Source organism: Perognathus longimembris, chromosome 12 (genome assembly GCF_023159225.1).
Source record: "Perognathus longimembris pacificus isolate PPM17 chromosome 12, ASM2315922v1, whole genome shotgun sequence".
Classification (NCBI taxonomy): Eukaryota; Metazoa; Chordata; class Mammalia; order Rodentia; family Heteromyidae; genus Perognathus; species Perognathus longimembris.
In genome coordinates, this window is record NC_063172.1 from 15,406,316 (window position 1) to 15,434,203 (window position 27,888).

The 27,888-nt window shown below is 45.4% G+C and overlaps 1 protein-coding gene and 1 pseudogene across 1 annotated transcript in view; both read right to left on the reverse strand.

The window, feature by feature from the left end:
• The window catches only part of Deptor (DEP domain containing MTOR interacting protein), a 113,465-nt gene extending 86,098 nt beyond the window's left edge, over window positions 1-27,367 (reverse strand). Inside the window, exon 1 of the mRNA XM_048359155.1 lies at window positions 27,099-27,367. Coding sequence (XP_048215112.1) covers window positions 27,099-27,226 — 128 coding nt within the window. The 5' untranslated portion in view covers window positions 27,227-27,367. The remainder of the gene's footprint in view (window positions 1-27,098) is intronic.
• Window positions 8,490-9,237, reverse strand: LOC125360959 (annotated as a pseudogene).
• Window positions 27,368-27,888: the final 521 nt, after the last annotated feature.

Consider the following 27,888-nt stretch of genomic DNA (forward strand, 5'->3'; position numbering starts at 1 on the left):
AGAAGCCTCTGGCTTGCCCTCAACCAATACCGTCTGGTTAAGCTGCCAGGAGGCAGGAAATGGGCCAGAAGGCGGACCATTAAAGAGAGGTGTTGTCAGTGCACGTGAGACACAGCGAATACTTTTCGATGACGTGTGCATAATATAGTGCATGAGGCTTTTCTAATCCCTCATCCTTGAGATAAGAGGTGAATTCAGGGTCACGATGAGAAAAGTCCCAGTCAGCCTTCCTGCTGGCAGCCCACCTGTGATGCTCATCAGTTCTCCATCATGTGAGCGCTCTCTCAAGAGACCACCTGCTCTGAAGACACAGAGGCAAAGGGCTATGGCATTAACCCCTACAGCTGGGACCCTTGCCCACTTGCAAAGTGTCTTTCCAAGAAGCAGCAAGATTGTTTTTTCCTTTTTTTCAAACAGGTCATTATTTGTCTACATGCCACACCCGGGAGTTATTAGGCCTGTAATTGCCATCTTCCAGGTGAAGCAGCAAGCCCAGAATGGTTTGGGGAACTGGTCTTTGTCAGAGGGTGACTCATGGGACCCGCCAACTGGCTCGTGGTGTGCTGGCAAAGGTCAGGTCAGCATTCTCTGCTTGAGGTCCTCTGTCTCCGTTGTCCTGCTTTGGGGAGGAAGGGGTTCTGCTTCCTGACTCCTTCCTACACATTCAGAGCTCAAGGGTTCTCAAACTATGGGATATACATTCTGTCTCTCCTTTCACTTCCGGTCTGAAGATCTGGTGGTGGACCCATAAATAAACAATACTCTTCAGAGGGGGCAGCCACTGGGCAAGAAAAAACAAAACATCCTAGCTTCCAGGGAGGATGAAGAGGGTGAGCTGCAGACAGCAGCCAATGAGCTTGCTGCCCTTCTCACTCACTACTTGTGGAAGATCAGGAGAGTCGGAGAGCCAGGGTTCTGATCCAACTTCTATCTATTGTTGAATTATAAAAGGCTAGCCACCCCTCCTCCCCAACACGCTGCCTACTTCTAATTCAACACTTCTAGCATGAGCATGTAGATACTGATGATGCTAATTAAGAACCCTACGTTGCAAACCACTGGGCTGGAAAGAAGCAGAGCCAGCAAGGGACTGAGGAACACAGAAGTCATGAAGGATGGGGAAGCTGGGTGTGGTGGCATATGCCTGTAATCCTGGCAGGTTGAGGCCAGTTTTTGGGATACAGAGTGAGTGGAAAGCCAGCCTTGGCAAGAACCTACCTCAAAAACAAACAAAAATTCCAGAAAAAGAAAAAAGCATAATGATCGCTTTGAGAAAAAAAAAAAGCCAAGTGTAATAAATAAATAATAAACAAACAAACAAACATATAGCTGGGCCCTGGTGGCTCATGCCTGTAATCCTAGCTTTTACTCAGGAGGCTAACATCTGGAAGCCAGCCCAGGAAGAAAAGTCCAGGAAACCCTTATCTCTAATAAACTACTCAGAAAAAGCCATAAGTGGTACTGTGGCTCAAGTGGTAGAGCACTAGCCTTGAGAGAAAACTCTCAGGGACAGCACTTAGACCCTGAGTTCAAGCCCCAGGACAGCCAAAAATTAAATACATAGATCAAGCAACCTATAAATAAAAATAAAGATATCATATGTCTTCATTCTTGTATGGAAGGCAGACCTAGAAAATGTATACTTATTCATGGGTATGCACATCCACATTTTACCTGTAACTTAAGCATATATATGAATAAACAATGTGAAGGAAGCAAAAGGACAACTTAGAAGGAGAAAGAGAAAGGGAAAAATAAAGACAGAGGATGGTTAATTCTGAGATACGCCCTAACTATAAGAACCTCAAGGAAAGTAGGAGACAGGCTAAGTTGGGGAGGGTTGGGTGCTAACCAGAGAGGCATGGGCTGAAAGGAGAGTAATGAGGATGAATATGGCTAAAGTAGATTGTTCATACATATGAAAACAAAGCAGTGAATCCCATGGAAGTTGTTTTCGAAAGGGGAGAAGGGAGAGTGATAAGTTGATGAGGTGGATTGGAATTCATTGCACACCTAAGTGGAAACGATGAATCCCCCTGTATCTAATGTACGCTTGTAACAATAGTAATAACAATAGTGCAAGAATGAGCCGAGAGGGGGGAGGGGGGCGCATGAGCTACAGGTTTAGCTGATCAAGTAGATTTAAGCTGGGTGTGACCAAAACCAACGCACTCCACCCTCCTGGCATCCTCCCTGGTATCCTGAACCTGTGGGTCCCAGGCTTATGCCTGACAATAACCATAAAACCCTGAGAATGAACTTGAATCCAGGGCCCCTAGAGTGTGACTTTCACACATCTTCCTTTTTTGTTGTTGTTGCTTGTGGCGCTTGAACTCAGGGCCTGGGCACTGTCCCTGAGCTCTTTTGCTCAAGGATCTGCCGCTTTGAGCCACAGCACCAATTAGGGTCTTCTGGTGGTTAATTGGAGATGAGTCCCACAGACTTTTAGGCTGGCTTTGAACCACGATCTTCAGATCTCAGTCTCCTGAGTAGCTAGGATTACAGGCGTGAGCCACTGGCAACGGCTGCCTCTCCTTCCTTTAAATGCATCTCCCCTGTTGTTCCTTCTTTGGACAGGAACATAGCCTTCCCTCTCACGATGAAGGTACAGGAGATACCCAGTTTATTTTGTAGACAGTTCTATGGCGGAGGATTCAGGAACATGCTTACTTGTATAAAATACGATCACTTCACCAGCTAGTATCCTTCATGGTAGCTCTTATACCTGTTCATTTTTATGGGGAGAAGTGGAAAACAGAAAAGCTCCTGATTTAGAAGGAAGGAGGAGGAGCTTATCCTACTGGAGGGAAAAAGATGAACAGGTGGGAGGCTCAGGACACAGAACACCAACCTGACAATGGTCTAAAGCTTAGGCAGAACAACAGGATCCAGGTACTGGGGCATTATCTCTGGGAGGAATGAGAATATCTAAACAGTGCAGAGTGCACCTCCTGTCTAGATGGAGGGAGCTCTCTTACCCAATGAGGACTCCCATTCATTTCCAGATCTGGGAAATGAGGAAGCTGACTAAATTTATTGCTAAAATCTCTTTCAACTCAACTTCTCTGCTTTGATGGCGGCCCTGATGAGCCTCCAGGGTAAATCTTAGGATCAAAATAGCACAGCCGGTTTGGGGCACATTTTGTACTGAAAAGATCAACCACAAACCACAAGGCACAGTACAGCAAATTGCATTTCCTTTGGGTATACGCATATGAACGTATTAAAGGGAATCTTGTGCTGAGCGTGCTGTACAAACACTGTCTAGGGTTACAACCATCTATATCCAGCTCCCAGGACAGACGCTGAGGCTGCCAAAGAGCCACAGACTTTGAGTGTGACATATTTGTACTATGAGAATACACAAGGCTTCTCGGGGTTCAAAAATATTTTGGGGCTAGGAATATGGCCCAGTGGTAGAGTGCTTGCCTTGCATGCATGAAGCCCTGGGTTCAATTCCTCAGTATCACATAAACAGAAAAGGCCAGAAGTGGCTCTGTGGCTCAAGTGGTAGTGCTAGCCTTGAGCAAAAGGAAGCCAGGGACAGTGCTCAGGCCCTGAGTTTAAGCACCAGGACTGGCAAAAAGAAAAAAAAATTCAACTGTGTTGCCAGGGACAATTGTAGTTGGAGTGGAGGCAACTTTAGGTTAAGGGGCTTGTAAACATTGCTCAACCAATATATATTTATGGATTCCCATCTGCCAACCAAGAATAGCTTGAAACACCAGTGGACTAGTTACTATAGCTGAAGGACAATGTAAAGGCAACAGGTGTTCTGTTTTCCAAATGAAATGTGCCACACGGGGCCTGGTAGTGCACGCTGAATCCCAGCAGTTAGGAGGCTTAGGGAGGCAATGATTTTGATTTCACAGTACTCTGGGCTATTTACTGAGACTGTCTCAAAAGAAGGAAGAAAAAAGGTGAATTTTCTTGGGCTTTAGGTACATACGTACATACATACACACACACACACACACACATTAAATATACTATTTCCTTCCTTTTGCTGTTTCCAATAAATACGTGACCTTCATTTCTGCTCCTCTCCCCATCCTCTTTTGAGGGTACGGTCTATTTCCCTCTCTGTAAGGTTTGCCCTGTGAGGGTTCCATGCAGATACCCCTGCCTGTCTAAGGTCTCTGCCCAGTACTTGCATTACCCAGGTAACTGGTATACCTAGGAGGAGCCACCTCCCCTCACCTGGCTACACCTCCCCACCCCTGCCCTAAGTGGTAGGTTCCCCCCTTCTCTCTGGCTATGCCTTATATTGGCCACAGGCAAGCAGTTCAGGAATAAACTCTTCTCTCTTGCCTGAATATCGCATGGTGTTCTCTATTATCGGCTACCTACTTTAACAAATCATACACTATCTACTCACCAAACTCAAGCTCATTTCACCTCCTTCCATGATGTCTTCCTTCTTCCAGCTAGAGAAGACAGAGTTTTTCCCTGACTCCTCCAGAATATATTTCCCACAGTGCTCAGGTTTACTCATTTATTTTTGTCTCATTTATTTTGTGTTATTTTGTATCACATTGTATCATTTATTGTATCATACATATTATTTTGTATCATTTATGTTTCTCTTATTTATATATTTTTTTTCCCAGATCACTACAAATTCTGTGAGCAAAGAACTATCTCGTGCAGCTAGGTGCCAGTGGCTCACTCCTATATTCCTAGCTATTCAGGAGGCCGAGATCTGAAGATCACAGTTTGGAGCCATCCTGGGCAGACAAATCCTAAAGATACTTATCTCAAATGAACCAGCAAGAAGCCAGAAGTAGAGCAAGTATGGTAGAGTGCCAAGATTAGGTGTAAAAACTAAAGGAGAATCCCAGGTCCTGAGTTCAAGCACCAGTACTGGAACAATTTTTTTAAAAGAATTATTCATGCACCAGAACAGAACAGGAACTACTACATATGTGATTTACTGTGCTTCCAATGCCCGAGGGTCCCCTTGCCGAGGCCTGCATATTCAGTAGAGATCACCATCACGAGTTGGAAAGCCATATCAAGATGGCGGAGGGTTGGGTGGCTCTGATGGCCAAACTCATCCTGAAGGAGTAGATGTGTGTTGTGCGGGATGTGGCAGAAGCTCCAGCCACCCCTGCAGAGGTTGCTTGGTTGGTGAAGCTTCTGGTCCCAGACCACCAGACCACTGTTGTTGCCTGCCTGGTAAGAGCAAGCCAGGAGAAGGCGCTGGCTGGCTGCACAGCTCTGATCTGTTGGTACCATGGACTCAAAGGTGGCTTTCCTCCACCAGCCACTGGGAGCTCTGACTCACTGGGGAGCCCAGATTCCCTGGCCCCGCCCGGCCTATCAAAGGCCCAAGTGCTGTGTCCTCTGGGCTGCCAGTGGAAGCTTGGTTGCACTTGCAAGACTTCTATGTCCCCATCTCTCCCCAGGCACTGTATCATCCCTGGGCTCCACGGAACCCACTCAGCCCTAGAAGCCTTCCGGGGACTCTTGTTCTCTACCACATCTAGTGACCAAAGGAGAAATGGCATTTATTTCAACACAGTCATTTGTTCTCCTGACAAGGTGCCTAAAGAAATATTTTGTAAGAACTATCTCATGCTTCTTTCATGTATTTCCGTGCCTGACATGAAGATGCAAGTAAATGGTCATACCAGTAAGGGTTTGCTTTCCCCTTTGTTTAAAGCTGGGGAGAAAGAAACTACAGCACAGTGCAGAATGCAAACCTTGAGTCTCTAGGTCCAGCCTTTGGCAGCTGTCACTCACCCAAGCTGTAGAGAGCCAGTAGCACCTCAAAGGGGTCTGCCTCTGCCTTTCTATGATGAGGAAGGGGTATTTGGGCCACCTAGATGGCTGGCTCCCCAGATAAGGAAAGCCACAGAATGTGTATACAGTGGCGAGCTTTACTACTCCAGCTCCATTTGCTCTCAGGATCCAGGCGTATCCAGACAGATGGGGCTCAGGCTGGTAGATGAGACCCTCCCAAAGACAGGGGCGAGGTGGACAGAAGGCCATGGTTTCTGCTCAGCTCCAAGAAGGTGATAAGGTCACTTAAGTTCTAGAGGGACAGCTGTGTATAGAAGGACAACAGGGGCCACATAGAAGGGACTAGAGGAGGTTTATGCTGATGAGTGAAATTAATCACCAAGAGTTTGCTACACAGACTACCTAGAATTTAACATGTGTCACCAAGACTCCCACTTGAGCACACTCAATCTCATTAGTATAAACATTCTTCATGGCCTGGGTGCTGGTGGCTCACATTTGTAATCCCAGCTACACAGGAGGCTGGGATCTGAGGATCCTAGTCCAAAGCCAGCTCAGGCAGACAAATCTGTGGACCCCAGTCTGCAGTGAACCAGTGAAAAGCCAGAAGTAGAGTTGTGATTCCATGGTAGAACACCAGCTTTGAACATGGGACCTCAGTATAGGCAAAGAAAAAGAAAATACTCTGCATGGTTAGAACTGATCATATTAGTCATTGTATTAGCTTGGGAAACATCTTTCACGGGTTCGGCATCATTGTATAAGCACCTCAAATGGCCCATTTTCTCTGTAACTCCGTACTTAGCAACGGTGGATAGGCAGGTAGTCATTCCTGCTGGTGATTATATAAAGAATCTGAAATTGTACCAATCCTTATTTAGAGCCACATGAATGCCCAGCATGGCTCCAAACACCTGTGGCCGCTATTAAACTACAGCATTCTCTAAGCCAATGACAGTATCTTCTAAAGATAGCGAGGTAAAGAAAGACCTCGTTGGCTCTTGGCCACATTCTGCTGACAGCTGTCATCTGAACTGGCATGGTACTTGGCAAGAGCTAAAAAGTCACGCTCTATTAATGTAGATGACTGTGGCTGAAAGGGGACCCCTGGGAAATTATTAAGATTCTAGGGGGCCTTTCCATGACTTAGTCCAAATTAATCGCACCCCACTGTCATTTCCTTTTCTTTTTTACTCTCCCCCTAGTACTGGGGCTTGAACTCACAGCCTTATGCTCTTACTTGGCTTTTTCACGCAAGGGTGATGCTCTACCACTGGAGCTGCCATTCCAGTCAGGCTTCTTGCTACTTAACTTGGAGAGCTTTTCTTCTAGGGTTGGCTTTGAACCACGGTCCTCAGATCTCAGGGTCCTGAGTAGCTAGGATTATGGCATGAGCCAGGGGGTGGGGGCGAGGGAGGCTCCTCGGACTTGAATTCTGGGTCTTGGTGTGGTCTCTGAGCTCCTTTTGCTCAAGGCTAGAAGAGCTCTACCACTTGAGCCACAGCTCCAGTTCTGGCTTTTTATGTGATTAACTGGAGATAAGAGTTTCACAAACTTCCCTGCCCCGGCTGGCTTCGAATCAGGATTGTCAGATTTCAACCTCCTGAGTAGCTAGGATTACAGGCATGAGCCACTGGCACCGACAGCATTTTCCATATTTGTTGTGTTACACAGAACATGCTAGGAAGTAAAGCCAACGTGGCAAACGCTCATTCCACATGATACTTGAGCTCTGAGCATTATAGTAGGCTATCATGGCTTTAAAATGAAGTCTTAGCATCTATTTAGCCTGGCTTTGTATTTCTTGTTGACCCTGGAGGACATCAGTTATATTCTGGAAGGATTCCTGTACGTTCATTCTCCTAAGTTCTATTAAGTTCCTGGTTGCCCAAGTTTTTTTTTTGTTTGTTTGTTTGTTTTTGTTTTCTGCTTAAAGCTAGCATTCTTCCACTTGAGCCACGGCTCCTACTTCAGACTTTTTGGTGGTTAACTGAAGATAAGAGTGTGACAGACAGTCTTGCCCAGGATGGCTTTGAACTGCAATCCTCAGACCTCAGCCTCCTGAGTAGCTAGGATTATAGGCATGAGCCACTGGTCCAGCTTCAATTTCTTTATTTTTAAGGTGAGCACTGCAGACAGTAAGTAGAACCAACCCAGAATATGAGGTGTTAACACCAAATCAATAAACTGGCACACTTTAACAAAGACACAAAGTAAAATAAAGAATTGGACTAGTTATATAGCTTGTGGCAGAGCATTCATCATGCTAGTGCAAGGTTTTGAGTTCAATCCCTGTACAAACAAAAACAACAAATCAAAGAACTTTAGCATGATAATACAGAAACAACAGTATGAATGTAACCCATTCCCACACACAAGCAAACAAGCAAATAAGCTGAATAAGTCCCTGTTCAGGGAATAACTATACTTCCCAAGCTTTTCTTGATTGTTAGGATTATTCCTAAAAACTCTTCTGCATAAGAAAGAATCATCTTTTCTGGTTTTCTTTTTTTTTTCCAAAAATACATTTATTTTTAAAAGCGAACAGATAAGCTTTACACAGTCAAATGTTTCAGAGACAAACCAGAATTTAGATTCCAGGTTGTGTGAGTTGTGTATCAGTAATTACACGCAGGAGACAAAAACATTCTGCTTCACTACAAGCATTCAATGCTCTAAACCTGATTTGTACTTCTACCATCATTTTATTCCATTCTGGGATTCTGGCATTCAAGAAAATCCATCTAAAATTCTAAATTTCCAAATTGAGAGGCGCGATTGTTGGGCTTGGGCTGGGGTTTACAGCCAATCCGATCATTAATCATTTGTTCCCGACTTTTGGGGTCACTGTTGAGCCCAGTGGCTCCTTCTCCATCACTGCTTCCCACAACATCCACATCTTCCGTTTCTTACGGGCCTCCAGATCCTTTCGGATGCTCTCAAACTCTTCAATGTCATCAAGCTTCAACTCCAGACGCGTTGGCTTCCGTCGCAGCATATTGAAATCAACACCGAGAACCAGACCCAGTGCACTCAGCTCCTTCCAAATCTGAGGCCTTTCCCATCTTTTCTGGTTTTCCACCACCAGATTTTCTGGTATTTGTTGGAGTGAGTACATTATCAGTTCCCTAAACCTTCTCCCAATAATATTTAACACTGCCTGTGAAGCAAGGGGAAGCTGTCACCCAAACCAGACTCAGCCTGTAGAACTTTCCATGATGAAAGCGGGAGCCAGAGGTAAGATCAAGTGTCACACTGTCTATGCAATTACTCCTTTTGCCTGCTTATCCTGTGACTATCTTGACTTCAGAATATATTCCATTTGTTTCTAGAATAAATAAGCCACTCTGTGCAAGTTCCATATAGTCGAAGATCTGCTGAACTTTAACTTAAATATTACTTTTATCCTGAAGTTTTTGAATATATGAGCTAATGCTCAGAAAGGAAACATTATGATGTAAAGAAAAACAAAAGTCTTGAATTAAGAAATCTGTAGCTACTGGGTGCTCCTAGCTCACGCCTATAATCAGGGACAGCGTCCAGGCTCTGATTAAGCTCCACACAAAGGAAAGAAAGAAAGAAATCTGTAGTAAAGCTAGGTATAGTGTTACATGCCTGTAATCCCAGCACTTGGGAAGTCAGGGCATCACCAGTTCCAGGCTAGCCTGGGCTACATTGTGAGATTAAAAAAGAAAACAAAAGGGGCTGGGGATATGGCCTAGTGGCAAGGGCACTTGCCTCATATACATGAAGCCCTGGGTTCGATTCCTCAGCACCACATATACCGAAAATGGCCAGAAGTGGCGCTGTGGCTCAAGTACCAGAGTGCTAGCCTTGAGCAAGAAAAGAAGCCAGGGACAGTGCTCAGGCCCTGAGTCCAAGCCCCAGGACTGGCCAAAAAAAAAAAAAAGAAAACAAAAATGAAATCTGTAGGCTGGGGATATAGCCTAGTGGCAAGAGTGCCTGCCTCGGATACACGAGGCCCTAGCTTCAATTCCCCAGCACCACATATACAGAAAACGGCCAGAAGCGGCGCTGTGGCTCAAGTGGCAGAGTGCTAGCCTTGAGCGGGAAGAAGCCAGGGACAGTGCTTAGGCCCTGAGTCCAAGGCCCAGGACTGGCCAAAAAAAAACCCAAACAAACAAAAAAAAAAATGAAATCTGTAGCGAAAATACATCACATGCAGATAACAAGGCATTGTTTGCACATGGGGATCTATATGTTTTCTTCATTGTTTCTTTTGTACCCTATGGTACTACTGTACTTATTGGTGTTACACAGTTGACTCCATAGAAAATGTCAATGCTGGGCTGGGAATATGGCTTAGCGGTAGAATGCTTGCCTTGCATGCATGAAGCCCTGGGTTCAATTCCTCAGTATCACATAAACAGAAAAAGCTGAAGTGGCGCTGTGGCCCAAGTGGCAGAGTGCTAGTCTTGAGCAAAAGGAAGCCAGGAACAGTGCTCAGGCCCTGAGTTCAAGCCCCAGGATTGGCAAAAAGAAAAAAAAAAGAAAAGGAAAAGGAAAAGAAAATGTCAATGCTTCTGATTTTTCTCCAGACTCTCCCCCAGTTTTTATAGAGCTTTCTCTCTCTAGTCCTCTCTTACCCCACCCTCAATAGTCTGAGATGTAGGCAGAGCTCATCTCCAGGGCTTTCCAGTAACCAACCTCATCCTAAAGCTCTCTACCAGTCTGGCACTAAGTCACTGCATTAACATAATAAGTTCAGTTGGATCATAAACAATAATAAACACTCCCATCACTTAGAAAATACTGAGGGTTTGGGATATGTGAGAAATACGGAACATAGACCAAATGCATTTCACATTGTACCAAAGCAGAATTCTATTCAATTGGCCCCTAGCAATTTAAGGATTCTTACTCTCTTTGTCTAATTAAAAAATAAAAAGGTTATCTTGATTGAAGCAGTCTGTTTGTAGGTATGAAAATTTAAAACTAGTTGAAATTGGTTTTCTGGAGGAGGGAGGCAAAGGAAAGTGATTTGAGGAGACGAGCTTGATTATAATCATTGTATATATGTGTGGAAACGTCACAATGAAATCTCTCCTTATAAAACTAATGTATGATCTTAAAAAAAAAAAAAGTCATCTTCCTCAACAGAAGAATTACAAGTGTCATCTCCCTGAGGTCAAAAATCATGTTGTTTATTTCTTGGTACCTTGTTCAATATGATCAAAATCACTTTGCATGGACTTGCAATAAATATTTATAGGCTGCTTAACTGAAGATAAAATATTACCATGAGGCATATGTATGAGAAAATTATTATCGTGGGAAAAGACAGAAAAGGGACATAACCAAGTTTCTTTTGACATTTGGTGGTGAAATCTGTGCCTTGTGTATACCCACAAGGCTTCAGATCAATTCTTAATACAAGGTTAATTGCATTTTTAAAAGGAGCTATCTTCACACTGTGCTGAACCACTTGGGCCAATCCAGTACCTGGAAGGCTGCCACCGATCTATGTTTTCTTGGTTGTCATGTGAAAATAAGACGGTCCTTGTTGCTACGCCATCACAGAGCCCTGGACTCAAAAGTCAAACAGAAAAATATGCTTTTGATTGTCATTATCATTACCAGGAAGAGCCACAGAAGGAGAGAGAATAGCCTCATTCTCTCCTGCTTCAACAAGGGCTATTTACCATTTTGAGAGGTCTTGCCTCTATGCCAAGTGTGGCACAATGTCCCTTTCATTAAGCACTGGCCACAAGTGCCATACAGGCACACAGAAAGATTCCTGGCCCCCGCTGAAGAACAAGAATGTGTTCAGGAGACACCAAGAAAATCACATGTGGGCCATGACTCCCCTAAAGTAAACAGTGAGGGTTATAGATGGAACTCAAAGCTCTGGTGTCCTGCTTTTGGAGCCCTGGGGAAGCCAATGCAAGTCTTCTTGCAGTGAAGCCTGGCAAAGATTTGGTACTAACTCATCACTTGAGGCCTATGATACAGCAGCACTGAAAATTGACTTGATCCGACAAATATTCATGGAGTTCCCAGTACTACCAGACACTGTGTAAGTTAGGGAGATGCAGCCGTGAGGCAGACATCCTCAGCCCATCCTAAGGCTTCAAGTCTAAAGAGTGACCTTCAAAAAAGGAGGAGCTTATACTCAGGAGGCCGAGATCGAGAGGATCATGGTTTGAGGAGAGCCTAGACAAAAAAGTTCAGAAACACCTTTGCAACCAATCACTGGGTGTGATGGAAATTGGAGGCTAAGATGAGAAAGACTACAGTTCTAGGATAGTCAGGACCAAAAAAAATCTGAGACCTTCATCTCAACAGAATGGTGACACGTGCTTACCCAAGCTACTGCAGGAAGCAAAAAATAGGAGGATTACAGTCTAGGTGTAGACTCAGACAAAAAAGGGGCGGGGTGGAGCAAGTGTCAGGGGCTCACACTTGTAATCTTAGCCACTCAGGATACTGAGATCTGAGGATCACAGTTTGAAGCCAGCTAGGGTAGGAAGGTCTATGAGACTCTTATCTCCAGTTAACCACCACAAAGCTGAAAGTGGAGCTGTGGTTCAAGTGGTAGCTGGTAGCTGGCTTAGCGCAAAAAAGCTCAGGAACAGCACCTAGGCCCTGAGTTCAAGTCCCAATATAGGCACAAAAAAAAAACCCAAAACAAACCTATTGAATAGAACACAGTTTTAGCTATAAAAATACTATAAGAGAAATCAGCATTTTAAGAAGATGTTTATTGGCAAGCATTAGTTGTACAAGGGGTATTTCATTGTGACATTGCCATACATGTATATACTGCATTCAAAACAACCCCACCCCCCACCCCTGTCAATCTCCCCTACCCCATCACTCTTGAAATGATTTCATTAGGTACCTGTGGATCACGCCTCTGATCCTAGCTACTCAGGAGGCTGAGATCTGAGGACAGACGTTCAAAGCCAGCCTGAGTAGGAAAGTCTGTGAGACTCTTCAATTAGCCACTCAAAACCCACAAGTGGAGCTATGGCTCAAATGGTAGATCACCAGCCTTGAGGAAAAAAACCAAAAACAAAACCCAACAAAAATAAAACAAAAAAACCCCAAAGCGATGGGACAGTGTTCAGGCCCCCAGTTCAATCCCCCAAACCTTTCCCTAGACAAGTAATAATTTCAGCAGGTTTTAGTGACATCTGCATTTTAAAGATTTCAAATGCATATGTACATATACATGTATGTGTACAGAGACAGAGAGAAAAAAAGCTGGTATTGAATTCGTGATCCTCCTGCCTCACTCTCCTAAAAGCCAGGATTACAGATATACACTACCATACCTGGCTCAAATGTGTGTATGTATGTATGCATGCACTTTTTGTTGGTGGTGGTTGTGGAGCTTACCTCAGGGCCTGAGCACTGTCCCTGAGCTTTTGTGCTCAAGGCTAGTGCTCTAGCTCTTTGGGCCATGGGCCACAGCTCCACTTCGGGTTTTCTGGTGGTCAATTAGAGATAAGAGTCTCAAGGCCTTTTTTTTTTTTTTTTTTTTTTTGCTAGTCCTGGGCCTTGGACTCAGGGCCTGAGCACTGTCCCTGGCTTCTTTTTGCTCAAGGCTAGCACTCTGCCACTTGAGCCACAGCACCACTTCTGGCCATTTTCTGTATATGTGGTGCTGGGGAATCGAACCCAGGGCTTCATGTATACGAGGCAAGCGCTCTTGCCACTAGGCTATATCCCCGGCCCTAGTCTCAAGGACTTTACAGCCTGGGATGGCCTGAAACCCCAATCTTCAGATCTCAGCCTCCTGAGTAGCTAGGATTACAAATGTGAGCTACTGGTACCAGCTCAAATGCATTTCTTTACTGTAGCTCTCAATATCACTAAAAACTACTTTCATTATTCTTCAGAGCTTCAGTATTACAATGCTGAATATGGCAATTGGAATAAAAATACTTGAACTCTGCCTTAATTTCTGTGTGTCTCTAATAAGGCTGTCATTTAATCTCTCCGAACATTCTTTATTTTGCCATTTAGCAAACTTATGTTTTGTTTTGTTCTTTTTGCAAGTCCTGGGGCTTGAACTCAGGGCTTGAGCACTGTCCCTGGCTTCATTTTTTGCTCAAGTCTAGCACTCTACCACTTGAGCCACAGCGCCACTTCCAGCTTTTTCTACATATGTGGTGCTGGGGAATCGAACCCAGGGCTTCATGTATGCCAGGCAAGCACTTTACCACTAGGCCATATTCCCAGCCCCCATTTAGCAAACTTTTATTCCACAAGTAATGTTTATCAGTCTTTGAGCTTAACACCGGGGCTACCAGTGGCCATCAAGACAGTATTACAGAACTCCCTGCAGTTTCTCACCTCTAAATGGAGAATCTGAGTAACGAGCAGAAGAACGCAGAGGATGCAGACAATGATAGGCACAAACATCTCTTCTAAAATATTAATGTTGTCCTAGTCATTCTCTAATGTCCATAACATGTAGCACAAATATTTACACAAGACCAAAATGCAGGGAAGAAAAATTGTGACATTTGCACCCTGCTCAGCAAGTGTTATGTGATTCTACATGCCAGAGTACAATCCACGAGACTGAAATGATCTCGTACACACGAGTGTGAGTGTGTGTGTGTGTGTGTGTGTGTGTGGTGTGATGATCCTGGGGCTTGAACTCAGTGTCTGGGCACTGAGCTTTTGTGCTAAAGGCTAGCACTCTACTACTTGAGCCACAGCTCAACTTCTAGCTTTCTTGGTTGTTACCTGGGGATAAGAATCTCATGGAGGGCTGGGGATATAGACCTAGTGGCAAGAGTGCCTGCCTCGGATACACGAGGCCCTAGGTTCGATTCCCCAGCACCACATATACAGAAAACGGCCAGAAGCGGCGCTGTGGCTCAAGTGGCAGAGTGCTAGCCTTGAGCGGGAAGAAGCCAGGGACAGTGCTCGGGCCCTGAGTCCAAGGCCCAGGACTGGCCAAAAAAAAAAAAAAAAAAAAAAAAAGAATCTCATGGACTTCCCTGCCTGGGCTGGCTTTGAACTGTGATCCTCACATCTCAGCCTCCCGAGTATCTTAGATTATAGGCCTGAGCCAGCAGCACATAGCAGATTATCACATATTGCTAATAGCACCTGCGAAAGTTAAAAATAGAACTACATTACTTTTAGCTGCGATCCCAGTACCAAATGATTCTAAAGTCCCTACATAGTAAGCAACTTCAACACGAAAGCACCAGACTAAAATACTTTTTTTTTTTTTTTTTTTGCCAGTCCTGGGCCTTGGACTCAGGGCCTGAGCACTGTCCCTGGCTTCTTTTTGCTCAAGGCTAGCACTCTGCCACTTGAGCCACAGCGCCACTTCTGGCCGTTTTCTATATATGTGGTGCTAGGGAATTGAACCCAGGGCTTCATGTATACCAGGCAAGCACTCTACCACTAGGCCATATTCCCAGCCCACTAAAATACTTAAAAAAAAATGTTTCCTGTCTCATGCTAGAATGGTATAAGTGTCTTGGTCCCAGCATTGGTCTAAAACGACAAACAATCAAACGAAATCACCTAAATAAAAACTCCAATCTGCCATCCCACATGAATTCCAAAAGACAGAGAAATCCAATTTTCAAACCCAACTTCCTCTTATTTCAAAGAAGGAATAGTCTTGAAAACTAAAAACAATTTCACTTTCCACTGTGGATCAATCAACAAGTATCTATTTATATTTAATTCTATTTCTAGAACAGAGGAGTGATGTTAGAACATGTTGGAAGTAAAACCTTTTTACCTTCTAGTGCTTATACAAATGTGGGAAGTTATTCTATACCAAGTAGAATTAGCTTTTGGTAACACTTTGTAGTGCAACGTTTTAAAATAAACATTTGATTTTGTGCTTCTAGCTAAAAAAAATTGGAAAGGTTGGAGTAAAATGGACATCTCTTAAAGTATTTATTTGCTCCATTCTTGGCATTCATTTCTGTATCATTGTGGTTCCTTGATTAAAAGGAACAGAAGCTAATCCTGGCTGATTTAAACAAAGAAAGATTTTGCTAGAAGGATACAGAGGCTCTTAGAAATCCAGAGGAAGGCTGAAAAACACAGCTCCATAAACAGGAACTGCACAACTCGGTAAACAGCCCTGAAAACAGCCCTAGAGTCTCATTCAAGAAGTATGGAGAGTGCTAGAAACATTTAAAAGTAGGTAGGTAAGAGCCTTCCAATGACATTAAATAGCTTGTAAACAATGAACACTACAACATCTTGACACGTTAATAAATTTCTCTGAGCTACAGAGTGTCTCAGGGAACAGAAATTATGGTTCATCAGTATAGACTCATGATGATGAATAAAAACAGAAAATCTTTACCAACTTGCTCAGTAGAATTCCCTCACTTAATATGTGCAAGGTCCTTGATTGATTCGTAGAACTGCAAAAAGCTAAAGAAATTTTATAAAGCAAAAGCTATGTCCATTGCCAATGCCAGAATACTCATCCCTGACAACAGACATTTTATTTAACTGAGGTTCTTGGGTTCCCAATGTAAATATCTATAGATACATGTGATTTCAGGCATTAATCTCTGTAAGTCACATTAAAGGTCTGAAGGAATGCACATATGCTTTCTGGGTCCAAATGACAGACAATTTTTCCAATTACAGGGCATATTGAAATAGCAGGGCAGGTGCTGATGGCTGTTGTCTATAATCCTAGCTCATCAGGAGGCTGAGATCAGAGAATCAAGGTTCTAAAAGACTCTCAGATTCACCAGCTCAGGCAGACAATCTGCAAGATTCTTATCTCCCATGAATCAATAAAAAGTTGGAATTGGATGTATGGCTCAAGTGGTAGAGAATCAGATTGAGATTGGGCGCATTCAGCGTGGTATGGCTGTAGACAAGTGGTAGAGAATCAGCCATGATTGGTAAAAGCCAAACAAGAGCCTGAGGGCCTGCGTTCAAGCACCGAAAAAAAAGAAGAGAGAAAGAGAGAGGAAGGGAGGGAGGGAAGAAGGGAGAGGGGTGAGGGAAAGAAGGGAAGGAAAGAGCAGAAGATAATGAGGTAAGGGAGAGGAGAGGAGAAGTGGTGGAGAATATATGGAGTGAATGCAAAGTATAGGTTAGGTTTTGTCATGTGACATTAACTTCCTACGTGAGATCCTAACATCAAGAGCAAGAATGAGGAAAAGGGCTGGGAATATGGCCTAGTGGCAAGAGTGCTTGCCTCCTATACATGAAGCCCTGGGTTCAATTCCTCAGCACCACATATACAGAAAACGGCCAGAAGGGGCGCTGTGGCTCAAGTGGCAAAAAGAGCAAAAAGAGGCCAGGGACAGTGGTCAGGCCCTGAGTCCAAGGCCCAGGACTGGCAAAAAAAAAAAAAAAAAAAAAAAAAGAATGAGGAAAAGGAGATGAACCAAGCTCATCCGTGGAATCTATACCTAAAACACAGTAATAATGTGACATAATTACAAAAGGTGAGCTGTTAGATGGAGAACCAGGGAAGGGCAGGAAGGAGAAAAGGAGAGATTATGTGAATACAGTTGAAATATATTATGTATAGACATGAAACTAGCATAAGAAAACCTATTGATTTTTTTTTAAAAAGAGAGAAGGGTGGAGGGGAGGGAAAAAAGTTAAGAGTCAATAAAAGCAGTGAATTTGATCCAAGTACATTATATGCATATATGGAAATATCACAAGGATTGTATAATTAATTTATGCTAATAAAGTAACCAAAAAAAGAGAAGCAGAAAGACTACAGCCTAATCAAACTGCAATCTAGCAACCTCATTTAGGATTCTCAAGTGATTTCTTGTCTAGTGACGTGTGGAAGTCTGGAAATTTCCATGAAAACAAGCAGCTGTTTATGACAAAATGAAGAAAGCACTGTCTTCCAGGCTAAGAAGAAAAAAAATCTAAAATGTGACTTAAACCTACAACAACTTTAATATCGACAGTGGCTATGTTCCAATAAAACTTTTATTTATAAAAACAAGGCGGTGGAACACAAATAGCCACCAGCCATATATTTTGACTATCTGTTGCATATATACATGGTTTTCATATAGCATTTAAGATTTTCATACATCAGGTAAAAGTTCTTGTTAAGGCTGGGTACAGGAGCGCATACCTGCAATCATAGCACTGAGAGGCAGAGGCAAAAAGATTGACAGTTCAAGGCCAGCCTCAGCTTCTAGCAAGGCTCTATCTCAAGCCCCCTTTTCTCGGTACATATTTTCAGGCCAGGCATGGGGGTGCACACATGAATAATTCTAGCAATAAGAAGGCAGAGGCAAGATGGACAATTCAAGGCTAGCCTCGGCTAAATGACTAAAAAATTTTTGTTAATTCATATTTCAACACCAGGAAAAAAAATTGAACACCCTCATTGCATAATAAGGAAAATGCTTTCTGAATGTGAACTCAATCCACTATTTATAGCAGTAACAACATCGAACACTAAATTTTTCCAATGTACTAAAACTTTTGCATAGACATAGTTGCAAATGTCTCCGTTATGCCTCCCATTTGATAGCAAAAGAAACAGAGCTTGAATTTGAGCTAGTCAGCAACAGAGCTCAGGGTCAGCCATATCCACTTTATGTAAAAAACAACCATAAGATTCCATATCCCCATTTAAAACGCTCCTTATCTTCTCCCAGAGAAATTCTTTTTTTACATTTAATTTTATTGTCAAAGTAATGTACAGAAGTTTACATACAGTTACATATGTAAGGTAGTAAGTACATTTTTTTTCTTTTTCTTTTTTTGCCAGTCCTGGGCTTGGACTCAGGGCCTGAGCACTGTCCCTGGCTTCTTTTTGCTCAAGGCTAGCACTCTACCTCTTGAGCCAAAGCACCACTTCTGACTTTTTCTGTTTATGTGGTGCTGAGGAATCGAACCCAGGGTGTCACGCATGCAAGGCAAGCATTCAGCATTTCTCAGACTTAACTAGAATATAACACTCTGACTAGGTCTGGGTGCAGTTTAAAACAAATGTTTTCTTCGCTATACACAATACTGTAAGCACCACAAAGGCACAGTTCTCAAGATTTCAGACATCTTAACTGGTTCTTGCTGTGCTGTATTAACAATAGCATTTTTAAGGGGCTGGGAATATGGCCTAGTGGCAAGAGAGCTTGCCTCGTATACATGAGGCCCTGGGTTCGATTCCCCAGCACCACATATACAGAAAATGGCCAGAAGTGGCGCTGTGGCTCAAGTGGCAGAGTGCTAACCTTGAGCAAAAGGAAGCCAGGGACAGTGCTCAGGCCCTGAGTCTAAGGCCCAGGACTGGCCAAAAAAAAAACAACAAAAAAAACAAAAACAAATAGCATTTTTAAATGCCAGTTCTGGGGCATGAACTCAGGGTCTGGGCACTATCCCTGAGCCTTTTTGCTCAAGGCTGGTGCTCTATCGCTTAAGCCATAGCTATGCATCTGGCTCCTTTGGTAGTTAATTGAAGATAAGAGTCTTAGGGATGTCACAGGCTAAAAAGACAAACGACTACAAAAGCAATACTTGCAAAACCGTTTGGTGTAAACCAACTGAACAACTCATGGGGGGGGGGAGAGGGAAAGGGGGAAGGGGGAGGGGGGAATGAGGGAGGACGTAACAAACAGTATAAGAAATGTATCCAATGCCTAACGTATGAAACTGTAACGTCTCTGTACATCACTTCGACAATAACTAATAAAAATAAATAAATAAAGTCTTATGGACAAGCTTTCCTGCCAGGGCTGGCTTTGAACAGCGATCCTCAGATCTTAGTCTTCTGATAACTAGGATTACAGGGGTGAGCCACCAGCACACGGCTAATAATACAATTTTCTAAGTAAAATAAATTGCCATATCTCGTTATAGGTAGATGAACCTAAAAAGGAAAACCTCCAACTGGGTGCTGATAGCTCATGTCTACATTTCAACCTGGAAATCTATCTCTGAATGTAGCTGGAATATAGACAAGAGAGAAGATCTGAAAATGTCCAAATCATCTCCCAATCTTTATTCATATGTCTCACTCCTTTCCCCCCCCACCCCCCAAAAAAAAAGTTCCTTCAGAAGTGTTAACAAAGAGCCTGACCAACTTCCCCTTCCCCTCCTTCTCTGTTTTCCCTTTAGGGAAAAATGTTATCTGCTGGCAAAATCATTACTCCAGATGCAAATCATCAAATTATTGTCCCATGATCAACATAATGGCTCAATCAATCCTGGTGCTACAGGTGATTTCTAAGGCGTTCCTGGCCCAAAGCACTTTACGCTGCACTTGAAAGAAGCAACAGTAAATGGTAAGAAAGCCCTTTGTATAAGACTCAGTTCACCTGCAGACAAATGTGTTGGCTCCAATCCTGCTTCTTAAATTTCATAGATGCTTCTCTTCCCCCCTCCCCCCTGCTCCCAATCTAGCTCTGTCTGTGTCTCTTGTGTCTCTTTGTGTCTGTCAGCCTCTTTCTCTCTCCTTTCTTCCCTGTCCCCCCTTCCCCTCCCCACTCTGTATGTCTCTCTCTGCCTCTCTCACCCCTATCCTTCTCCCTTCCCCTCCTCCCTCTCATATGCTCCTTAGTTTTTCCACTCAAGACTGGGGCTCTACCAATTAAGCCATTCTTCACTTCCAGTTAATTGGAGATAAGGGTCTCCCAGATTTTTCTGCCCAGGTTAGCTTTAAACTGTGATCCTTAGATCTCAGCCTCCTGAGTAGGTAGGATTATAGGTATGAGCCACCAGTGCCCAGCTGAGCTTCTCTTAGGCAATATAAGCAAAATAAAAATCATGTTTATATCACAGTCCCTTGTCATGACTTGAGTACAAAAGTTTGCTGCCTCTGAGTACATCCTACCTATTAAAAAAAAATTAAAGGGCTACACACATCCTGTATGATCCATCTTAATTGGCCTTTATCCCTACTAGTTATGCTTATAAGACTCAGGACAAAATCAATGCTGCAGTTACCAACACAAAGTGAGGGCAACCCAGTGCACGTAGTATAGGCCTCTTAGCAGGAAAGAGTTAAAAAACAAGCATGCCCCTGTGGTAATCACTTTCTACTTTATAAAGATGGAAGAGGGAAAAATGGACAACATGTGTGATCTATAAGCCCTTTTCTCAGCTTCTCCAAGTAAAAGCACAGCCTGCAAACTCTTCCAGGCAGACTTCATGCTAATGAACTCCTTAAGCAGCTCTGCTTACACAGAGATGACTTATAGAGCTCTTTTCTGGGTGGAGGTGTTTCTTGGAAAGACATCAAAATTCGAGTACTGCAGAAATCATTCTTTGCAACTTGAACTTGAGCCATTTGCTGCTTTAGTCACACCTAGTTTTGCTTGACTTCTATTATGGAGCAAAGCTGAACACCAGGCGCTGGTTGGGGGAGGGGGGAAAGGGAACTTGAGGATCAGAATGTTGAACTCAGCTAGCATGGATTGCAGCATGTCCTAACCTTGCCCAGCCTCAGGGTTCCTGGGGCTTTTCTGTGGTCATCTCTCTGTAGAAGTTACCAGAGTCTTATTTCTCCTTATCTCGATTTCAATCACCAGGTGCTGGTGGCTCACACCAGCAATCCGATCTCCTCAGGAGGCTGCGATCTGAGGACCACAGGACACACACAAAAAAGCCAGTAGAGGTGTGGCTCAAGTGGTAGAGAGCCAGCCATGAGCAAAAAAAAAACCCAAGTGAGAGCACCCATAACAAACAAAAACAATCATACTCTACATTCCTCTCTCCCTCCCTTTCTCTCCCCGCTCTCGCTCCCCACCCCCTGTTTCTCTGAGCCCAAATGACCTCTGCGGAGCACATCTGGGTCAGCACCCCAGCCAGCAGTGGCTGACTCGTTCCTCGCAGTAAAGCAGCTGCTCTGTGTCGGTGAGATCCGTCCGTTTCTGGATTGGTTCAGTCTCTGGAGGATCTTGGCTGGTCAAACACAGCCCCCGGAACACAAAAAGGTGCAGATAAGACAACCACCACAAGACACAGCTCCGTCCCAGTATCTTAGGGCAGTTAAGACACCCCCCAAAGATCAAAGCTCAACTTCCCTAGCTGGCTGACAGCAGTCTGCACTCCCTTCAGTCTGGTTTGGTGAGAGGTCACGGGGTGACTACAGGTGATATCTTGGTTGAGGACAAAGCTAATGCACAGAGATGGGAACCAGGCAACAGCTGCTATGCAAAAACCAGAGATACAAAAGGCTATCTCATCCCGCAGTGCAGGGTGTGCGTTGGGCTCCGCCGCACCTCCCTGTCCCATCTTCAAAGTGTTTGAAAGGATACAGCAAAGTGACAGTGTTCAGACTTGAGCGAGTGAGTGCTCCCTGTGGATCCTCCCCCTCCAGCCACAGATCTCCTGGCTCCTGCTGGCGTCCAGCATGGAGGCCTGTCCCTAGAGCCCTCTCTCCCTCAGGCCATCTCCAGTCTGACCCCCAACCACCTAATAATTCCCAAACACAGTCACTGACATATGCTTCCAAGCTTAATTAAGGATCTCAGATCTGGTAGACACTGGAGGAAGACAGAAATGTATGTGAGTTGAGAGAGATGTTCATTGCTTGTCTTTTCCTAATCACTACTGTCATGGGAAAGTACTACTGAACAGCCATGATTAAGCTCTTGATTCAAATAAATACTAGAAAGAACACCTGACATTCACTTTCTTTGGAGACTGATTTACCTTATTTGTGGGTTCACTGAGCTAAGCATGAACAGGAGCCATCACTTAAATGGCAACACTGGTCTTTGCAACAGTAACAATCACAGGGCACCGGGACAGACTAGCTATGCACACCTGTAACCCCAGCACTTGGGCAGCTGACATGGGAAGACTGGGAGTAGAAGCCAGCCTGGCTAACAGTGAGATCCTACCTGTCTCAAACAACCAACAGCATGCAGTTGTTTTGTATATGCCCTTGATGACTTGAGTGTTGTTATGAACAATCTACTTGTGATTACTTTCCTCTTCCCTTGACTCTTCTTCCTCTTTTTTTGGCCAGTCCTTGGACTCGGGGCCTGAGCACTGTCGCTGGCTTCTTTTTGCTCAAGGCTAGCACTCTGCCACTTGAGCCACAGCACCACTTCTGGCTTTTTCTATATATGTGGTGCTGAGGAATCGAACCCAGAGCTTCATGTATGTGGCCATATTCCCAGCCCCTCCTTTATTTATTTACTATTTTTTTTTGTTTTGTTATTGTTAGTTGGAAGTAGAGCTATGGTTCAAATGATAGATTGCTGGCTTTGAGCACAAACACAAAAGTTAAGGGAGAGTGCCCAGGCCTTGAATACAAGCCCCAGGACCTGTACAGAAGTGTGTGCACATGCTGAGGAATGAGGAGGTGGTATTCAAATGCACTTTTTTTTTTTCTTTTTGGTATTGAGGATTGAGCCTAGGGCTTCCTGCTAAGTAAGCAAACACTACTACTCCCCTCCCCCTATTTTGTTTATCTGACAGGGTCTAGCTAGCTATCTGGGCTAGCTTCTAAGGAGGTTCTCCTGCCTCTGCCTGCTTTGTACTGAGATTACAGACATGCACTGCCACCTCAACTCCAAATCCATTCTTTGTTGTTGCTGTTGTTGGGGGGTTGGGAGGCTTGTTTTATTCAAGGCTAGCACTCTACCACTCTGAACCACAGCTCCGCTTCCGGTTTTCTGGTGGCTAATTGGAGTCTTACAGGTTTTCCTGCCTGGGCTGGCTTTGAACTGTGATCCTCAGATCTCAGCCTCCGGAGTAGTGAGGATTACAGGTGTGAGCCACTGGCACCTGACTTTCTGAATCCATTCTTAAGATGCAAAACTCCAGAAATATATTGGACAAGGTAGCAAAACATTTTATTTTTTTTCTCTTTTTTTTTTTTTTTTTTTGCCAGTCCTGGGCCTTGGACTCAGGGCCTGAGCACTGTCCCTGGCTTCTTTTTGCTCAAGGCTAGCACTCTGCCACTTGAGCCACAGCGCCACTTCTGGCTGTTTTCTATATATGTGGTGCTGGGGAATTGAACCCTGGGCTTCATGTATACGAGGCAAGCACTCTTGCCACTAGGCCATATCCCCAGTCCCGCAAAACATTTTATGACAAAACAAAAGCCTGAAGAGAATTCAGGGAAAAGGTCATGCAGTCAAAATGGCAGGAAAAGAGGTATTGTGATGCTTGTTCTCATGCAACCAAACTGCGGCAGAGTGTCAGCACTGGGCACACCGGCTCCCAATTTCACATCTGAAGCATAGGATAATCATAACAACACGCTTCTTGGCTTATTGATTTTGTTAACAAAGTTCCTTTCCAAGTGGTAACCCCATTTGCTCCAACACCACACATCTTATATGGGTGGATAGGATTCACATTCTGCAGGGAAGGGAGCTAAGAGATGTTTGGAGGTTTGTTGAGGGAGAGAGGAAAGTTATAAAGACAAAGAGCAAGGGGATAAAACTGAATGAAGCCAGTTTTGAAACGTCACATCTTGATATTTGGTTTCCTTCACCTCATCACTGATGACCCAGAAAGCAAGGCCAGGCAAGAGAAAGCAGAGGTAAACCGTGGGCGGCTATGAGGCAACCAGGAAGCAGGTGGCCTGGTCATCACTAAGTGTCCAAAATCATACTGGAAAAGGGCAGCTGAGGACAGAGGACTACAAGGCAACACCAGGAACAAGCTAGCCAGAGCTTCCACTCCTCTATCAGTTAGGCCAGGCCCATGGCCACTTGCATCCTTCAATTCTAAAGATGATATTTCCTTGTACTCACAGAAGTCTATTGAATGACATACAATCCTTATTCAAATACTGAGTATTTAACAGACTAGCCCCAGAGGTAAAATGATTGGAGAAAATAATACAAAGGTTAAATTTTTCCAAAGTAAAACAGAAGTGGGTAACATTTACTCAGAATTTGTATGCTCTTGCTGGGGCTTGAACTCAGAGCCTGGGCGCTGTCCCTGAGCTCTTCAGCTCAAGGCTAGCTCTAACACTCAAGCCACAGCTCCACCTCCGGTTTTCTGGTGGTTAACGGGAGATAAGAGACTCATGGATTTCCCTGCCGGGGGTGGCTTTGAAGTCTGCTTCTCAGATCTTGGCCTCTTGAGTAGCTAGGATTACAGGTGTGAGGCACTAGCTAACACCTGGCTTCCTCCAACTTTTATGAGTAACATGTCACATGTCACATAATCCCTCCAAACTCCTGAACTCCAGACTCCTGAAAGAGAGATGTCATCATAATCCCCTTTTTTTTCGGACAAGAAACTGAGGCAGGACAGGTGAAGTAGATGGTTTGAAAGTGATGGAACTGATCAATGGTGACAAAACCTGGTTCCATATTAAGTGCTGTTAGTAATCATTGGGTCTTTCCCTGCCAGACATGGGGGCTGGAAGTCACCTGTGGTGATGCACAGAGCCCAATAATAGCGATAAATTCCAGCAACCACTTGGCAATTGCCCACTAATACAGCAAGGCCTGAGACAAAATCTCACACCCTCCAAGGAAACACTTTCAACTTCACTACCATTGTACAGATGAGGAAACAAAAGCTCAGCAAAATGATTTCTCTAAGGTCACAGCTACCAGAGATAAAAAACGGTTACAGTGCTTACTACCCAATCCTCAAACATAACTCCACAAGGTAAGTGACATGTTGACTCATCGTTGGGGATTTAAAAACTTGCCCAGGGCTCTACAGGAGTTAGGCCAGCAGGAAGACTCTGGATTCACTCTTCCTTAAAGTCCTCCCCCAACCTTAATGTTGACACCTAACTATGGGGGCACAGCAGAAATCCAAGGGCCAATCCAACTCCAGAGAGTGAGAGAACCTTCCACCTTTTAATTTATTTATTCATTTTTTACTAACTCCCCACTACAGCTTGAAATCTACCACAGGGCAGAAAAGTGCTAGGAAAGAGAGGGCTAGGGACCTGAGAAGGGGCACTTAAGAAAGAGTATATTTTGAAGGGGCTCTTCACACAATGTAGTATTTGTAGAGGAAATAAAAAGGAAGGATCTCTACCTCACAGGTAAAGACATTAAACCACCAAAAAAAATAAAAACAAAAAGGTTTTCAGATTAGCTTTATTCCCCCAAAAAAGTTTTACATCAAATTTTAAATTAGAAAATATTTTAATAATGGGAAACAAACTTTTATTCCCTTTCATTTTGACCACCCCCCCCCACACACACATTTAAAAAAATCAACAAGGAACATTTGCCTTTTGTAACATTAAACTGGATAAATCCTGACTTCCAGTTCCTGGAACTAAGCGTACAAAGCTGGGTAAGTTACCAAACCTCCAAAGATCTTTCCAAGATCCTCTCTCCTTCTTCGGGCCCTGAAACACAGCCATCTATCTAGTACCCAAAATGGACTGGGAGATTCAAGACAACAGCTAGAAGGAACTGGGGGAGCGTAGCATTCTGGGGCAGCCGGTGCAAGCTGAGTCCGCAACCCTGAAAGGCTGTTTTTGTTGTTATTTTGCTTTTCCAGGCAAAGTGATCAGAGCCTTCGGTTCAACGGTTAACTACATGCCCAAGAAAAAGGAACAAGGAGGCAGGACACAGGCGTGGGGCTGTTTCTGGGTTTGGGGGACCCGGCAAGGCTTGATTCCTGCAGCAGCCTTAGGATGACACCCGTTCCCCCCCCTCACCCCTTTTGCACTCCAGAATGACGGGGTGCAAAGTCCGGCGTGCGCGCTGTGCTAGGTGACACGGCGGCGGCGTGCCTGACAAGGTGCCCCGCCCCCTTGCGGACCCAAAGGAGAACTGACGAAATGCCCAAGGAGGGAGAGGCACGGGGTCCCCGACGGACAGGTTCTCCGGGGGTTGGGGGCCGGGGGGGTTAACAGCGTCCACCACAATCCTCCCAGGATTGTGATCCGCCTCGTTTTTATAGGCGGAGTGAAGCGGGACTTGCCAGCGAAGAGGACGCCGACTTCGAAGACGTCGAAGAGGGAGAGGAACCGGGGCCGACCCCCCGACCCCCCCACGCCCACCCTTGGGGTCTCTGGGAAGAGGAGATCGGGGTGCTAGCAGGGAGGCCAGGCGGCGCCCAGGACGTGGGAGGAGCGCAGGGTGACTGGCGGTGAGGGCGCGGGGTGCACGGGGGGGGGGTACGCAGAGGACGCGGGGCGCACGGGGGCGCGGGGCGCACGCGGGGCGCAGCAGGCAGCCCAGGGCGCAGCGCGCTTCACCCCGCGTCCCGCGTCCCCGTGCCCGCAGCCCCGCGGCCCCGCGGCCGCTGCGTGTCCTCCCCGGCTGCCTCCGCCAAGCGCGGGCGCAGCGCGGATCCCCCTGTCCACGCGCGCCGGCCGCGGTCAGTGGGAGCCGCGCGGGACACGCGAGCCATGAGCTCCCGGTGCGCGCGCGCGCGCGCGCGCGGGGTTGCAGCGGGCACGGGCTGGCAGTGCCCACGTGAACCCCCCGGAGCTGCGCCCCTCGCCTTACCGTAGCTGCTCCCCGGTCACCAGGACTTCAGCCATGCGCTCCAGCTCCCGTTGCTGCGCCCCGCCGGGCCCGCTGGCGCTGCTCTCGCTGCCACCGCTCCCGGAGCCGCCGCTGCTGCCCTCCTCCATGGTCCGGACCGCGCTGCTACCACCACCGTCTCCGCTGTCGGCAGAGGAGGGCTCGGGTGTGCAGATCAGTCTGCCCTCAGGGAGGCCTCCTCCGCCATCTTTGTTCCGGGCAGTCCAGTGGCTGGGATGCGATTGGCTGGAGGGGGAAATCCCTGCGGGTAAGCGGTGGAGCTCGGCGAGTCCGGCCGCAGGAACTCCCGTTGGGGGCGTGGCTAGGGCTTCGGCGTGGCGGGGGGCGTGGCCAAGGGAGGAAAATATCAACACCTGGGCGGGGCGGGGCAGGGCCAGGCCGGGCACTGAGCTGCGGGTGTCCGCCAGGTGCGACGTGGCTTTATCAGCCCCTCTGCTGAGGCTTTTAGTGTATTTTCTATACACAAATTGCAGAGAATAAAAATTGGAACAATAAGCCGAAGTAGTGAACAATCAACTATCCATATGTCACTACAGAGCACATGCTTGTCCCAACCCCACTTAGCAAAAAAACCACTCAGCAGAAACAACCTCCTTCACTGTGCCATCCACACAGGACGCTGGCCGACCTGCCAGACAGACCCAGGACCCCAGGCTTCCCACCTACGTGTGCTTCATCGTCTCTGAACAGTCGTGGTAACGAGGACTTGCTGAGTTCTCCTGCAGCAACAATGCAAGCAGGCAGCATGTGT